This window comes from Zonotrichia leucophrys, chromosome 2 (genome assembly GCF_028769735.1).
Source record: "Zonotrichia leucophrys gambelii isolate GWCS_2022_RI chromosome 2, RI_Zleu_2.0, whole genome shotgun sequence".
NCBI classification, from domain to species: Eukaryota; Metazoa; Chordata; class Aves; order Passeriformes; family Passerellidae; genus Zonotrichia; species Zonotrichia leucophrys.
Window position 1 is genome coordinate 86,438,007 of NC_088171.1, and position 17,085 is coordinate 86,455,091.

At 38.9% G+C, this 17,085-nt stretch overlaps 1 protein-coding gene across 10 annotated transcripts in view; it reads left to right on the forward strand.

Moving 5' to 3' along the window:
• FHOD3 (formin homology 2 domain containing 3) overlaps positions 1 to 17,085 on the forward strand; it is a 378,395-nt gene that overhangs the window by 159,468 nt on the left and 201,842 nt on the right. For all 10 annotated transcript variants that reach the window (XM_064705593.1, XM_064705583.1, XM_064705585.1 and 7 more), the window contains exon 4: positions 13,072 to 13,139. In XM_064705593.1, coding sequence (XP_064561663.1) covers positions 13,072 to 13,139 — 68 coding nt within the window. The remainder of the gene's footprint in view (positions 1 to 13,071; positions 13,140 to 17,085) is intronic.

Below are 17,085 nucleotides of genomic sequence, written 5' to 3' on the forward strand. Positions count from 1 at the left end.
TGCTTTCGTGTGGTTTTGGTCAAATTACTTAGAGGTGGAAATAATCAGCGGTTGAATTAAGCGAGAGGCCTGATGCACACTGGAAAACCTCCATCGTCTGTCAGATGTTTTACAACTGTGATGAATGAGTTTGGATAAATAATGCAAACATGTGTTAAACAAGTTCAGGCCGGGTTCCACATGGTATGGTAAACAGAAATTGTGCTTGAGGAATGTCTGAAAATGTAAATGTCTGGTAGGGTGGTATGGTTGGAGCACTGTGAGGATAGCCTTTCTTTTCACCCTGCGAACTTGCAAACTTGCCTGGAGACTGCCCTGATCCAGCAGAGGATGGGGCCATATGGAAAGGAACCCCAAAGCCTGAGTGACTTTTCATTTAAATTATTTGTTGTAAAAACTGTTGATGAGGAGATGTTCAGGGGGAAACTTAGGCAGGAAGTTCCTAGTCTCATTCCAAGTGAGGCTAGGAATGCTTCAAGGTCTCTCTTACCTCTGTATCTGCAGACAGAGAGAGAGGTGAAGAGCTGATGCCCCAATGGGCAGCACACCATTGCTTGGAGAGGCATCAGCCAGCTTTTGTTACAAAAGGGAAAATGTGTTGCCAGAGCAGTGGGTGGATTTATGTACCAGGCTGCAAATGCACTTAACTGAACTCACTGATTTTCAAACAGAACTCAGGGAAGCATCTGGCACAGAGGTGTATAGCTGTTGTGTTTGTTAACGGGGGTGAAATGATTGTTCTGATATTGGTTTTGTATTCCTTCTCAAAGATCCAATCATACTGTTCTGGACTACAAGCATAGTGCATCTTGTTTCTGGGAAATCTAGGATATTTTTCAGCCATGAAAATGGGGGAGAATTTCCAAAAGGAAAATTTCTACCTGATGAACACGGTCTTTTATCAGTAATTTCCTGATTTTAATGCATGTAGCTTTGCACACCTCTCTTCACCCTAATCATGGAACTTGAAAATGGAGACGTATCCTACTTTTACATAATCTTTTATGGATGGAAATACTGAGGTACTTCTGCTGTTAAATCTTTGCAGTCTGATGTACAGGTCCTTAAGAGAGTACAACAGTGTCTCCACTTCTGAAAAAGCCTTTGTATTCCCAACAGTCTGAATTATAACAAAAGACAGTAACTGAAGGACAAAGAGATTGCTCTGGAGTACAGGACAGCAGCAGTACTCTCTTGCAGGGCTGCTGTGAGCAGCATGTGAAGCTCGAGACTCTTGGCTGCCCCAGGGTGTCACCTTCCTTCCTCTCTCCTGTGTTAAGCTGCTCAGGGTGCCTGTGCCACGTTCCTGGGATGCCTGTTCCTGTCCCTGCTGCTGTAAGACATGGGACAGCAGATGGAGCTTGGATGTGCCAGCCCTGTGTGCCAGTGTGACCCAGAGATGGCGAGGCACAGGGAGCAGCAGCAGGAGGAATGCTGGGAAGTGAGTTGTCCAGCAGATAGAGGGATCTCCAAGCCTCCCCAGCCTACTGAAGGAGGACTGGCCATGTGCTTGATCTGGCATCTGCATCAGATGAGAGTCATGCATTGGCATGGATTTAGCCTGAGATCTTAGCGGTTCTGTTCCAGTTTATTTGTGGGGTTTGCTTTTCAGTTGCCAATATAGTGTGCTTTTCATATGTCCCAGCAATTTCAGAATTATGGGAAACTTGCTGACCCTGAATTACTTTGACATCTGCTAAAAGTATTTGTGCTGCAGTCTTTCCTTCTGCACATCTGATATTTCTTCATTCTCCCTCTGTTGCAAATCCATCTCTGTAAATTTAATTTCTGTTAATTTAACTATATCCTACAAGTATTCTTGAAGCATCCTTCCAAAAAACTCTAAAATGCATCAAGACACATGGGAAAAGCAGTTTAAGTTATTAGAACAAAGCTGGTTAAAAAGCTTATTGTTTTTGACTGAGATCACGTCTGCTAGGAACTATGAGACTATTACTTAAGGGATCGTTCTTTTTGTGTGACTGTTACACTAAAACAAAACCAAATCTTTGTCTGTTGAAATGCTTTTTCCCCTCTATACTCAAAATGAGTAAAGCCTTAGTTGTATTGCTGTGTCTGGGTTTGCACATTTAAAGATGTGAATTGATTAGAGGATATACTCAAGAGCAGAAAGGTGTAGAAAGGATAAATTACAAATAAAGTTCTTAACATAAGGAAAAGGCTGTTATATTGAGATATTTCAAGAGTTTCAGATTGAGGAGGTCTGTATATTGAATTTAAATTATAAAAAAATGTTTTAGAAATCAATATTATCATCACTGAATGTAATGAATATTTGAAATAAATATCCTGAAGATGCTATGGCATTTACAGTGGCATTCTTCGCTTATTCTCTTTTTAAATTAATTTTGGGATAAAAGAATCATAAAGATGAAGCCCCACTGGATTCAGGTGTCACCTCTAGAAGCTTTCCAGAAGGGATCTTTGTGATTGTGTGGATAATGTTTCTGGGGGTTGCTGAAGTACAATTAAATACTAATCCTTAATATTAAAAGTGTGTCACAATCACAGGCACATCTACTGGGTTTTGTGTTTGAGGATTTTGTGGTGGATTCTTGGTCTTGGACACTTCAAATGGTCAAAAAAAAAAACCCTAACACTGAGTTGGAACCAGTTGTCTCCAGCAGCATGGCTGTGAGACTGGAAAGCACAAAGGCAATACAGGCTCAGGTATTTAAAAATGCACACATTTTAATTGCTAGCAGCAATCTGAGGAGAAGCAACTTTATCAGGTTTTCAACATGAACTGCTGCTGCTGCTCCTCTTTTGCCTGTTGCCTTGCTATCAGATGTGTGGTTTCATCCTTGCTTTCCAAATTTCTGAACAAATTGATGCTTCAATGCAGGCATTTAATTAGGAGGCTGCATCCTCTGAAGTGAAAGGACTAATTAAATTCTGATGGACTTGTTGAGGCTGGACTTAGGATCACCACAACAACTTGGTCTTGGAGAGAGCATCTGACATATTTTGTCATGTATTATGCAACAGAAAAAATTGGTATGAGCTTTAAAGCTCAGGAGCTCTTTCAGGTTCTTGGCACAAAGCTGTGATGTCTTTGTGCTCAGACGCTTTGCCTTTTACCAAGCTGTCAGCACAGATAAGGCATCCATAATTCAAGGAATAGTGAGGGTGTGCCCAAATTTTTTTACTTTTTTTTGTGATGGGTTGCTATAATTTTCTTACTGCTCTTTGTTTACTAATACTGATTTAACATGCAGAGCAACATGTTGGCACTGTATTTAAAACAGAATAAAACCAGAAAACTCAAATCACAACTAGCGTATTCTTATTAAATATTTCTAATCCAGGAGACACTGGGTAATGTGCTTGTTCAAGCACAAATACACATGTCAGCAACTCAGAGACTGAGTTGTAAACTGAAACAAACATTAAAGGTTGGTCTCCACATACTTTTTAAAATTGTGGTTTAGCCGCAGTTTTGCTACAGTAATCTCTAAAGAAGCAGTAAGTTCTTCTATATTATTTTCTTTTCTAGCAATTTTCCCCAGCCCCATTCTCTTGAATTATGTAACCTATATTTTAGCATAACAACTACTTTCCTGCTGTATTACTCTCTAGGGAACAATTTTGCATTAGCAGGGGGATGAACAAGATGACCTCTCAAGTCTTTTCCATCACCACTTACTCTAATACTGTGCTGTAATATTTGACCTTGTTACTCAGCCTTTTCCCTTTTGTAACCCTTTGACTTTTACAGAATAGAAGACATAGCATTTTCTGGCCATGCAGAAGTGCCCTCCTTTGAAGCTGTCAACCCAAAGTGCTGTTTCCTGCACTTCAGAACTAAAGAGCATATTAGTGCCTTTTGCGTCCAAGTGGAGAGCACCTATATCAATAAATCATTGTAGGGAAGTACACTATGGTGCCTATTCCATGGCTGGAATAAGTAGCTGAAGAGGCAGAGACTCTTTATTTTGTTAATATGTTGGAAAGGCTGTATCTTTGAATATGGTTTTTTTTTTTTTTTTTTTTTTTTTTTTTTTTTTTTTTATTTCAAGGAAGGAAGGAAGACTGAGCTGATTGAGCAGTTTGTTCTGTGTGCATAGACCTCCATGGTATCCCCATGGGTTCGAAGTTATCAGTAGGCATCAGACTCACTGGGAAATGTAACTGCAACTGCAAAGAGGAATTCTGTATACTAGTTTACAAAATCAGAAAGGATACATGAGAGAACTAATTTGGAACTGGAAATAAAAGCTGTGGTGATAACCAGATGGGAAGTGGATTCAGAGCTGACTTGCTGTTCCAGTCACAGTTTTTGGCTCATAGAGGGCCGGAAAACTTTTTGTGGCGCTGCCCTGCAATATTTTTCCCAGCCAGACCCTGAAAGCCAGTTCTAAAAAAGGTCTTTTGGCAATGAACACTCCATGCATTTTCTTTATCTCTCCAGCTACAACTAATTTTGAAAGCCCGGGGGTATTAATCATGGAAATTTGCAAACTGTTCAAGTTTCTTGGGATCATTGCTGTTGTTTTTTGTTTAGTGAAGCGATTCCTTGTTGACACTGAGTTTTAATGTCCCACTCTGATTTTTACTTCATACGTTAGGTAGAATCTACTGTTGTGCTCTCCTGCTGTTGGGCTTTCATACTGCTTATGTCCTTTTTTCCACAGCAGCAGTCAAAGATAACTAACACAGGTTTCTGCAGCAGAGAACTGGGAAATCAGTAGTGAGCAGAGACATATAAAACTAAGAAGAAAAGTACAAGCCCTTTTTATCAGGCAGCTTCACCCTGATCTCAGCCCACATTGCCTTATATGTCCTTTCTTTTGCTTATGAGCAAGCAGGGCCTTAATATGCTAATTTAGAAATGGAAACAGTAAGAGGAAGTTTTGACACCATCAGTTTTTAGGATCTCTAGCATAATGCAGTGCAGGATACACAGAGAGCCCCATCTTCCACAGCTTTAAATGCCTAGATCCAGCAGATGGAGACTCAAGTTTCCTTTTACATTTAACTGTATAAACACTTCCTGCGTTTTAACATCTCCCTTTAATGTAAATCATTGGCATTTGTTTGCCATAATGTGTGCAGATAGCACAACAAATGTTCTTCCTAGTTCCATGTGGATGGGTCTATAGAAGTAAAAGCAAGGTAATTTAGAGCTCTGTAAAGGGGAAACTCTGGCTGATGGTTTATCCATGACATGTAGTTTGCTTGAAACCGTGCAGAATATGAAGAAGTTTGGTAGAAATGGTTGAAATCACTATAGTCCTTTTATGCTACTAGAGTGATTTTGGCTGAGGTAGAGTTAATTTTCTTCATAGTACCTAGTTTGGGAGAGGCTTTTAGACTCTTTTGGATTTCTGCTGAAGACGCTGTTGGCAATCCAGGGATGTGTTTGTTACTGCTGAGCAGCACTTACAGGGAGTCAAGGCCTTTTCTGCTTCTTGTACCACCCCATCAGTGAGGGGGCTGGGGGTGCACAAGAACTGACCTCAGCATACCAAAAAGGGACATTCCATGTCATATGGCATCATGCTCAGCATATAAAGCTGGGGAAAGAAGGAGGAAGGGGGGAACATTGGGGATGACGGTATTTGTCTTCCTAAGTCACTGTTAGGCATGATGGAGCCCTGCTTTCCTGGAGATGGCTGAACACCTGCCTGCCCATCAGAAGTGGTGAATGAATTCTTTGTTTGGCTTTGCTTGTGTGGGTGGCTTTTTCTTTACTATTAAACTATCTTTATCTCACCCACAGGTTTTCTCAGTTACACTTCCCATTCTCTCCCTCATCCCACTCGTGGGAGAGTGAGTGTCTGCCTGGGGCTTGGCTACCATCTGGGGTTAAACCATGACAGTGGAGTACAATAAAGACTAGAAAGTCCCTTCTACAGATATCTGCATAAAAACCTCCTTCTTTTAAATCCCGTGGAATTATTTAGATGTTACTGTAGTTTATGCCTCCAGCACTGACTAACGCCTAGAACCAAGGGTAGGGGAGTCACCAGGACATTCAGGAATTATATGTTCGGAATGTAAAGGACCTGTTGTTGCATATCTCTGATTCCTCTTCCTCAGGGTCCTTGTAATCCTCTGGACTTTTCTTATATATTACTTAGTTCCCACAATTGATTGAGCGTCATTTCATATCTCTTAGAAACACAGGAGCAAGACGTGAGGGGGGACACTTGCACTTGCAGCAGCAGATACTTTTTTCAGTGGATTTAAATATATAATCATTCTTGTGCTGACAGTCTTGTGCTAATTCCCTTGTGACAGAAGTTAAGACATTTGGCATTTCAGAAAAATATTCAAAAATATTAGCTCCACCCATCTTCTCAGAGTAGGAGTTTTGCCATGTGTACTCTCCCTGTGGAAATCCAGGGACTCTTTCAGCTGGGAACTTTCTGCAGTGTCAGGAGAGCAGACTTCTACTTTCAAAGAGGCAGAAAAGCCCATGCGTGAGTGTATACAATTGCTCTGAAGTGCTGGCCAAATTGGGTATTTTTCATTCCCAGGGGAGATCCTGCCCTGGAGTTCTCCCTGCTTGTCAGTCCAAACCCACAGACTCCCTGGGGTTTGCAGGTGGCTCTTTGCACTCTTTACTTTGAGCTTTTGCCAACATGGCTTTAGGGTATAGGATAGGAAAGGGTGTCCAAGACTATTTTGTCTTTCCCTCCTCCCACTCCCCACCTGCAGGTCCTTTACAGAGAAAGGGAATAAGGATGCAGGCTTGAAGCTGAGCTCTTCTCATATGCAGCTGTAATAGGATCCTTTCCCGACAAAGGATCCCCCTCTCCCAGTGGGGGCAAAGGACCCTGCTCGCTGAGGGGACCCACTGTCCCGGATAATTAGCTAAGCAGCTGCTGTGTGTCTGAATGAAAAGGAGAGTCGGGAGGGTTTTTCCCTGCCGGGGAGCTGGGGCGGCATTCCTTGGAGGCAGCCTGCACATTCCTCCAAAGCAGTCGGTGCTGACAGTGATGTGGGGTCGGCTTCCCGAAGTTCGTACACGGCCACTTGCTTTGCCCAAGGTCCTTTATTGTGAGAAAGCTCCTTTCCTCTGCTAAGTGCTAACCATTTATCCCTGGATAAGTGGGAGAATATGTAGCTTGAGTTCACATGTGACATGTTCTACTAATTAATGCATTATCCATTTATCCATACAAAATAAGATTGAATTCAGAGAGAAAAAAAGGAAATTTGTAATATGCAAAGCAAAGTAATCTCAGCAGAAGCAGCAATTGTGTTAATGTAATAGTGGGCAATATGCCTGTGAATGAATCCCTTCTTCGTGCATTTTCTAGGGGACCTGGGAAGAAAAGGAGAGCGCCTTGTCTGGCCAACACATTTATGACTAGCTTTCGTGGACAAAAGCTAAACTAAGAGCCTATTCTTGGCACAGGACCAGGTCTTTTCTTAGAGAACTGCTTTAATTTGTTTGACATAAAGTGAAAGACTGGCACACTACGCTAATTAGTTTTATATACAGTTGTTTTATAGATCTGCAGCACTGTATGTACCCATGAGCCTACTCGCGTGAAGTCTGCCTGGCTGGTTCCTGATACCTGCTCACAGGAGTGGACCCATTTGCCTGACTTGTTGCTGTATTGCTCAAATTTTTAGTTCTAAAATTGTATACATTGATTCAGATAAAATAACATGCATTTAAAATTGGAATAGTTCAGTAATAAATTTAAAAGTGTGCCATGGGCATTCACAGAAAGAATGAATGTCAAAATTTCTTACCATTATAAACATTTATTTTGTTCTTTTAAGTTTTTTTCCCCATCAGTGCTGCTGGAAAGGTAGGCAGTTCATTTAAATTTTGAAAGCCTTTTAGTTTTATTAACACTTTGTCCTAGTGAGCATTTAAAATAATATTTTACTCCTTGTTGCAGAGAGAGGAATTAAATCTTTTAGTTTCTAAAAAATTTAGAAATTTTTTAGAAAACTAAGTACTGCTTAATTTGCAGTAAGTACTTAGAAAACTTACTTAGAAAAGTACTGCCTAATTTGCAAGTGGCTACTGGAAGAATGTTGCTACTTCTGTCCAATGCCAGGTAAAAATGAATGACAGGAAATGTTTCAAATGTCATTTAAGTGGATCTGCACCAGGTATCCTGCTAATGTAATCAAATGTGGAGTTAATCTCCCTTTTATGTTTTTATAAGGAAAGGAGCTTCATCTTGAAATTACAGTTTAAAGAAAAGAGGCATGGATGGGAGACATGGAGGTCATTCAGGCAGCAGCAAGTGAAGCAGAGCAACTCCCATTTGTGCTCAGCCAGATGTTCACAAGCCTTTGCCAACAGCTCAAAGGCTGATGCTGTATAAATTACTATATCCCAGGGACTAATTCAATGGGTGTGATGGAAGAGGAAGGGAGGAGGATGGTACCCTGTCGGTCAGAGGTCAGGTGTAACACATGGGACTGAACCAAGCAATGTTCAGCCAGTTCCACTTTTTCTTTTATTACTGTGGATTGAAAACACTCTTTTTTTTCCTTCGAAGGCAGAAAAGTCAGTACTTTATTTAAGAATATAAGGACAAATTACTGTTTTCTTTAAAAAGTCCCTTTTCCCACGTAATCAAAAGAGGTGAAAACCAATGAAACTTGAGCCTCTGAAAATTATCTTTGAAAATACAAAATCCATTTGAAAGCTGCAAGTTGTCTGAATATCTTTATAGATATATATCTATATCTATAAAATCTTATAAATTCTTATTATAAAAAAATCTCTTATAAATATCTTTAAAGACTTCCTTTCTGAAAAGATGTTGATTTCAAACCAATCTGCCTTCCCTCCAGTGCTACATTTGTACCAAATTTACCTATAGGAATCCCTTTTCACTTAGCCTGAGTTATTTTTCACAAAAGTAAACACACGCAAAAAATACAGAGTAACAAGCAATATTTTTATTTTAGAGCGTAATGGCTTCTGTTAACCAAAGTTCTGCTGTTGCAGGTTGCAACAGCAACCAAAATAGCCCCTTGCAGGTTGCTACCTGTCCCACATGTCTGGTCTACCACAAGTCTGGTTATCTGTGATTCTCTGCCTCTAGAAACAAGTGCTGAGCTAAGGAAATCTCTCTGTCTTCCAAGGATATGTACCTCCCTGCTATAATGTGAAGGATAATTTAGGAGATGTGACTCTTCATTCTTGCAGTAAATAAAACTCAGGCCCATACCAGCACCCGGTTTTCTATCAGTTTCAAAAGAGTTGACTCTGATTTTGAATGTTTGGAATTGGCAGAGTTGATGCTTTTCAATTTATTGGGATATCTTACAGTCTACAGTTTAAAATCAGGGTTTCCCAGTTAATGGAGTATCAACTCTGCATCCCAAAGAGTGCTGCTTTATCAGTGGGAAGCCCATGGAGGGGCAGTGCCTTTTCTTTCATAAAATAAGGAATTAAGCAGTGCCCTCTAGTGTTAGCTAACGTCAGAGGGAGCCACAAGGAGAGTTTTCTGTCATCTGTGTATATTCAACTAAAAATATTTCACAGTCACAGACGCAGCTCTTTATTTCTTGAAGAAAGGTGGTAAAAGTGGCTGCAATAGTGTCACTTATCAGCAGGACATGGCTGTCAAGGCCACCGTCATTGACAGTGTCAGGTATCACAAACTCTCTGACCTACAAACTCACTGACCTGTTTTATCTTACCTTGAAGTATATGAATGTAGAATGTCTCCAGCCTGCACCTGGCCTGGGGAAGGACAGGAAGCATCTTTTACCAAAGGACCAGAGAAGTTTCAGGGAGAGGTGTAGCAGCACAGGTTCCTGCTTGAAATACTGAGGTTTGTTTTCTGGTGTAAAGCAGTCTTGGTGTACACATTCAAGCTTATCAGACACCTTATAACAAAGCAGTAAACTTGTGAATCCTTTGGGCTGTCCATGGAGAACCTCAGAATTTTCTGGGTTTGGTGATGGTGGCTGGCTAGACTCCTGTTTCAAAGCTGTAGGCATAATTTGTTTCAGTTACAGACAGCTCTGCCAGGGAGGTACTGTGGGAATTAGTCACCTCTGTGCTGTAACATGGAAAGTTATTTCTCAGTCTGCTTCATAGGGCAACACTTTGCTTATGTCAAACAAGAATTAAAAAGCATTTGCTATGTAGTTTCTGAATCATCTGCAGTGTGAAAACATTGTAAGCAATTGCGGCTTTTCCTCTCACTCTCTTTTTCTTTTTTTTCTTAAATTTTGCTTTTCTACCATAGGAAAAGAGCTCAGAACTCATTTCTGCTTTCAGTTTCTGCTGATGCATTTTTGTAGCCTCACTAGCAGTCTAGAAATTTCAAGATGAGTCTGAGGTCCCTGGAGTGCCAAAGTTACTGTTAACAAGTAGGGATTCTCTAAGGCCTTGAGAACATCTTAGCAAGTGTCCGCCAGCTGTAACATGAAAAACAGCGCACAAAATAAAAGTACAAGTTTTTTTAAGGGTCTGTGGAGTACCTTGGTTTATGCAGGTTTTCCTGCCCTGGCTGAGGTTCATCCTGGGCTAAGGTTTTCTACACCAAAGCATCTTCTGATGTAGCATGGTCACCTCACTTTCCTCCTTGGGTTATGGCCAGTGAATGTTTCTGGTGGCTGCCAACACTGTAAGATGTGGGTGTCAAGACTTATGCACAGAGTGTGTTGCCGGTGTGTAAGAGTAACAGGTGAGGATGCTGTGCACTTGTATCTTTGAGCTGAGTGAACAAGATCAGCTCTGCAGGAGGAGATACCTGCAAGTGTACATTGTCTCTGGTAGAAGGTGTCAGAAGTGAGATGACTTACCTGGACTGTCACTCCTCAGATGAATCTGTAAGCCACCTCAAACACTTGTGACACGTGCCACTACTGTTGTCAAACTTGATACTTGCAGTAGTTGCTGGTTCTTAGCTCTATCCATAGACCCCTTTTTGAGCTGCAGTCAGCAACTTCTGTCCTCCTTGCTGCAGACGAGCAGGGAGAGCATTGTTTGTGCTGACTGCCAAGGATGAGGTTATGCTCTGTGAAAACACCAAGGAGAAAAAAATGTTCAGCATTGTTCCTCTGAAATGTACCAAAAATCTTCACGCACCAATGAAACAACCAGTGTTATGGTATCATAACAATGGTTTGTTAGGACTTCACCCCAGGCTGCGATGATGATTTCTGTTCAAGACCAAGACCAACAGATGGCATTTGTTAGGACATTGATATTTATGTACAAAGTTGCCAGGACTTTAAGAAGTGGTGCCTCTCTTAATTAAGATGATAATGCACTGCCTTGTTTGGAGACATTCTGCTCATAATGATGCTGGTGAATTATGAATAGAGGGAAATTAGTAATAACAAATGCCAGATGGAGGTAACTTTCAAAAAGAAATATTTTGTGTAATGTGGCATGTAAAGTTGACAGACCGGGTCTTAGAAGATCTTTATTATTCTTTAGGCTTTCCTGACAAAATTACTCTTTATCCTGCCAAGAAATGTGGTCCCACATGCCAGTGCATTTTTAAGTGAGAGTAATTAAAGTGTGCCTCTAAGTTTATAGCTTGAAGTGAAATCTGTTTCTCCAATGTTTCGTCAAGAATCTATATAAGTGCAAGAAAGGAGACAACTTATAAAAACAATAGTTTTGCCAGTTCTGTACATTCTACCTTTGAAATCAGAGGCAATTAGGGATGAACAAAACTACTTTCAAAGTTTAAAAAAATTAGTGTTAGTTCTGCTGACATTTTGCTTTGTATTTTCCCTTTGGTTGAAGATGACTGTTGGAATAAGAAATGTTTTTTTTCTAAAATTAGACCCCTTAGATTTTTTCTAAAATTAGACCTTCCTTGATTGAAGTAAAAAATGATCACTGACTTATAAATGCATTGAATCCTCAAATGCTCCTCCCTTTTTTGGAACTTCCTGACAGAGGGAAATAAAATTGAATTAGGTTTTGTAGTGTAAAGTAGTAATTGAAAGAGAAATAGACAAGAGAAAGTAAGATATAAAATGTTGGGATTTGATATTTAATTTTTTCATAAGATTATTATCATCCTGTGGGCATTCCAGCTTTGATCTCAAGACGTGCTGGCCACTACAGGCCACTACTCTGTCAATTGCAAAGAGGGTGCTTTCATGATGATTTGTGGATGAGGCTAGTGTGTCATCTGAGGTGACCACGAAGATTTGATTTTCCTTTGTCATTGCTCTTGGATTACAGTAGTGTAACAAAATTAAATTTAGGACTGTAGATGTGTTGTATAAAGTCTCTTTCTATCAAATACTCCAAGCATAGTAGACGAGGAAGGCTTGAAGAGCTCACCTTCTGCTCCATCCCTGCACAGGCACAAATTTGCAACAACAGACTTGAGAGGCACAGTCCAAGACTTCTTCCCAAGGCACAAACATTGTAGCAGGGTTCAGAAGGATAGCAGAGTTGCTTTTGTCTTTAAATTATTTCTGTGAGAATGCATTAGTAGGGGAATAAATGAAGTAATACATTTCAGTATTGGATGATGAAAAGAAGGCTTCTGGTTCATTTAGAAAAAGGTCAAGATCAGTTTTCAGGAGAATAAAACACTGTTTTGAATTATGCTAAGAACAGACTGTCCGACTATTTCTGGTATTAACGTTCATTGCTATTGGAGAAAGGATTTAACAATAGAAAGATGAGAACATGAGAAAAGAATGTCTAGAGGGAAGGCAGTCAAGGATGGGATTCAGTGGCTCTAGCTTTGATAACAAGGGCAAAGAGTGGTCTCAGACAAGTCTTTTGAGATTAATCTGGTACTTTCAGTAAACCCTAAATTTACCTAATGCAGAAAGAACAGTATTTCTCAGCATTTTCAAAAACTCCAGAGACAATTTTTTCTCATGGATCTTGTTGAAGCTATTGTGAATTTACCTGGAAGATGCCATCTTAAGTTATAGACAACTAAATCCTGGTTTATATGCACATTTAATGAATAAGTCCTGTATCTATATTTTAAAAAACTAATTTTTTTAAGAGAAGTGTGCCTAATGGGAAGTGGGTGTATGATTCTTTCAAAAACTGTACGACATTCTTATTGTGTTGTCAGTTTTGTTTACGCTGAAGTTTTTTTCTGTTGTCTTATTTTGTTTTCCCAGAAAAACTTTACAATTCCAGTGGACGGGAGCTGAGACGGGCACTTTTTTCCTTGAAACAGATATTTCAGGTGAGTAAATAATAGCTGTGTATTCTGTGATTTGAACAAGAATTTAATTTCTTTTTTTTTCATTTTTTAAAATTTAATTTAGAGAATAACTTACAGTTTCTGGCAAAAGAGACTTTTAAGACTTCATTTGTAATTTGGAATTGGCCAATTATGGGTTTATCAGAACCAGCCATATCAAAAACTTAAAAGACTTGTGGGAGACGTGCAACAGTTCTGATGAGGAACCAAAATGCACTGAGAGATCTCTGAATGTGTTTGAATTCAGACTCAGTTTAGAGGAAAAGATTTACTGATGAGGCAAAAAGATGCTTCATAGAGCTGAGGAGGATATGGCAGTGACTGATCATTTTAAGGAAAGGCATAGATTTGAATGTGAATGTTCATAATGGAGGAAATCTGAAATCTGAAATCTGGAGGATTTTGGGTTCTGTGGGGAAGTAAACAATGTGATAGACAAGTGGTGTGGTACCACTTCATTTGCTTGAATTAAAACCTTGCATTTCAGATTGGTTTCACTGGATAAGGAGAAGGACTTGGGTAAACTGCAGGATGCGAGGAAACTTTTGGATAGGAGAGGTCAGGAAAAGTGGGAAAAAAAAAAATCTGTGTGAATTAGAGCATGCTCTCAATGCAATTCTAAAATGGAATTCATTTGAGACATTCCATTTTCAGTAAAAAAAGTGAGAACAATAAGAGGAACACTTCTTTACTAATGGATCCAAATGGAGGATGAAAACCTACAATGCTTTTTTTTAGCTATAATAGATAGGTCGAAAGCACATTTAATTTAACATTTTTCTTTGTTTTAACTAGACATTTATTCTAATAAGAATAAAAACATTTAAGAAATGTGCAAGACTGCAGAATTGCAATTTTTCTAAATGCATAATCCTTTTTATAGGTTTCAAATTTAGAATTTAGGGAATGCCAGAATTAAAATTTTCTAAACAATAGGAGTGAGTGGTGAAGTGTGGACCATTTAATGTTAAATTTTAGTGTAGTTGAAGATGTGTGCTGGGTCAGAAAATGTCCCTGATTTTTGAAATTTTTGGACAAAGAAAGGAGTTCCAGTTCAAAACAGTCTGGTCATTTAATGAGTGTGGATTGGGAAAATCATTGCTTCTTCAAGAAACAGTCCCTCATTCCCAGAGGGAGACAAGTGCTTGAGACTCACAGGGATGCAAGCTGGGAATCCCTGTGAGGTTGCCAAGCATGTGGCCTGTGTGCTCACAGGAAATCAGGCAGGTTTCCAAGAGTCTTCTCTGGTTTGTTCTCTTTCTGTGCACCTCGGCTGTTTCTGGGAAATGTTTGTATTTCTCTGCATTTATGTGTTACACAGGTAATCTGGGCACTTGCACGTATTTAGCAATGAGAAGATAAGCCTCTCTTGCCACCCATCCTTCACCTGGCATCATTAATGCCCTTCCATCATGAATTCTCCTAGTTTGGGTATTCATAAATGCCCTCTTCCCTATAGGTTATTTGAAGTCTAGTAGATATTTCTGAGCACAAGTGCTCAGTGCTTTCAGAGAACACACCAGTAAGATCTCTCTCTTCCAGCTGATCAGTTGTTCTAATGAAAATGCTGTTTAAATATTTATCCTAGTAATTTAAGGGGTTGGCTGTGTTGGAGAGTAACAAGAGAGATGGGAAAAGCAATGCACAAACCCGTATCTGTGTATGAATTGAGTTTTAAGTGAAACCTGTTGGGCTGTTTCAGGACATAATTTTCCTTGAAGAATTTAATTATCTTGTTTTCTAATGAAACTGGTAGGGAAAGGAATTTGGGAATTATCAGTTATCACATAAAGAAGTTCTTTCTGCTGGAACTGTGGCTAATTGTTGAGCAAATGTACCCTTAAAAAATCTTAAAATACAGGTTAAAATACATATAATCTTAAAATACAGGTTCTCTTAGGGGGAACGTGAAAAGTGTTCCTTGGGCTGGATAGTATTCATAGAATATGCACAAGTATTTGAGGCAGTACACTTTCAATTGGAAAACAAGCCCCTCTCAACCCAGGTTTACCTGCCAGCTTTGCTGTCCTTAGCAACAGCATTGCTAAGGGCATCCTTTGAGTGTGATTTTAGTTTATCTCTTAATGAACCATGAGAGAAAATGTAAAGTAATTGTGTTTCACTTTTAGAAGGAAAAGCTGTTCAAGTTTTTTACTGAAAAGAATATAAGTAAATATAATAAGGTTATATTATAAATGGAATATTTTTATCCAAAATGTATTTATTTTGTGTGTGTGTGTCAGCATGCAGAGTATGTCAGCATTAGAAATTTGTCATTATGGTAATAGTTTTTTAATGTGTGTTGTTCAACATAAATATGTTTTTTAATTTAGTACGCCATTAAAAGAGAGCATTTTAAATTCCTTGAGAGTGTAACATTGTAGAAATAAGATGTTGACTTAAAAAGAGTGTTTTCATAATAACAAGGTTTCCAAGTGTTATGGAGACTTCATCATGTCTTTAAGTGCCAGGACAGTTCATAACACCATTTTTTTATAATTTCATCATTGCTGACTTAATTTGGCACGGTTCTACATCAGGATCATTTTTAATTTAAAGACCTTCAAGTAGTGTGCAGTGTCTCATTTGCATTAATTGGGAGTAAGCCCAAGTTTTACATTGAATTTGAATTCCAAATAGTCAGAGTTCTTGATTTTTCATGTGAGGCCTCGGCAAAGCTTAGCAATATTTGGCAAGAGCAATGTCTTTGTTTCAAAATTTAGATGAAAGATTGATTTGGCAAGTCCACACTTGGAATTTCTCTTTGATTTCTTCTGGTGGCCTGGTTTTGGCAAAGTGATGAAGGGTTATGTAGAGCGTTTTTCTTTGACAGTGCTGCCATTCTGTTCCAGTCATTCATTCTGAAGGGGTGGGAGAGCCACAGTCATCATCTTTTTCTGGATTGTACTGCAGTTTTCCTCCTCTATTTACCAGTATGTTTTTTGACAAATAAACTTACAGAGTAAGATAGGATTGACAACCAGTACAGTTTCTCTCTTTTTGAATGGATTTTCTGACAGACTTGTATTTATCAAAACCTCATGACTTTTGTGCAAAGTGCTACAACTTCCAAAGGCATTGAGGAGAATCCAGCCAAAACTTAGAAAATCAGGATCAAAAAATGTTATTCATTTCATGAGAGTTAAAAATACATCTGCTTAAAGCATTTAATTCAATATCACTCTTAAAAGCAAAAAAATGGGCAAAACCACAAAAATGAATATAAATAGTGCTGTGAGATTTAAGTGATACTAAAAAGTTTATGTAATATGCCCTGTGATACAACAGGATGCAATATAAATCTGGCATACTTTAAAACCTATAAGCAAGTGTACCTTGGAGTTACAAAGCATAGTTTCAAATCACACTGATTGCATCATTTCAAAATAGGAAATAGCTGAATAAGAATATGATGCTGTGAGAAAAATAAGAAAGCCGTAAAGCACATTTCAAGTCTGTGGAAACTGATAACCTTGTGGAAATCTGCTTATTAAAATTTTGGAAAATATTTTTAATCAATATCAATAAATGCATTAGGTTTTCTGATAAGCAGACCTCAAGTGTATATTTTAAATTCTTCAGGAAAAAAAAGATAGTTTTTTTTTAGGATTGTTTTGCCTGCAAGTGTCATTTGACAGGGTCAGGGGCAGGAGATCTCCCATCAGTTTTCTTAAGGAGCCTAGATTCCTGTTTTGTGTTGTGAGCAGACTATCAAGGGACACAGTTACAAAATTCTCTTATAAAATTTTCATCTGTTGTTGAGAAATTCATTAATCATTGAACAATTGAGCTTTGTGTTAAAAAAATGTCACAAAGAACAGCTATGTGGGGGCCCTGGAAACATTAACTAGAAGGTGTTTGGAAGACGCAATCTTATCAGTGAGTAAAATCAAATGTCACACACTTCAGCTGCTAAGAAGTCATCAAT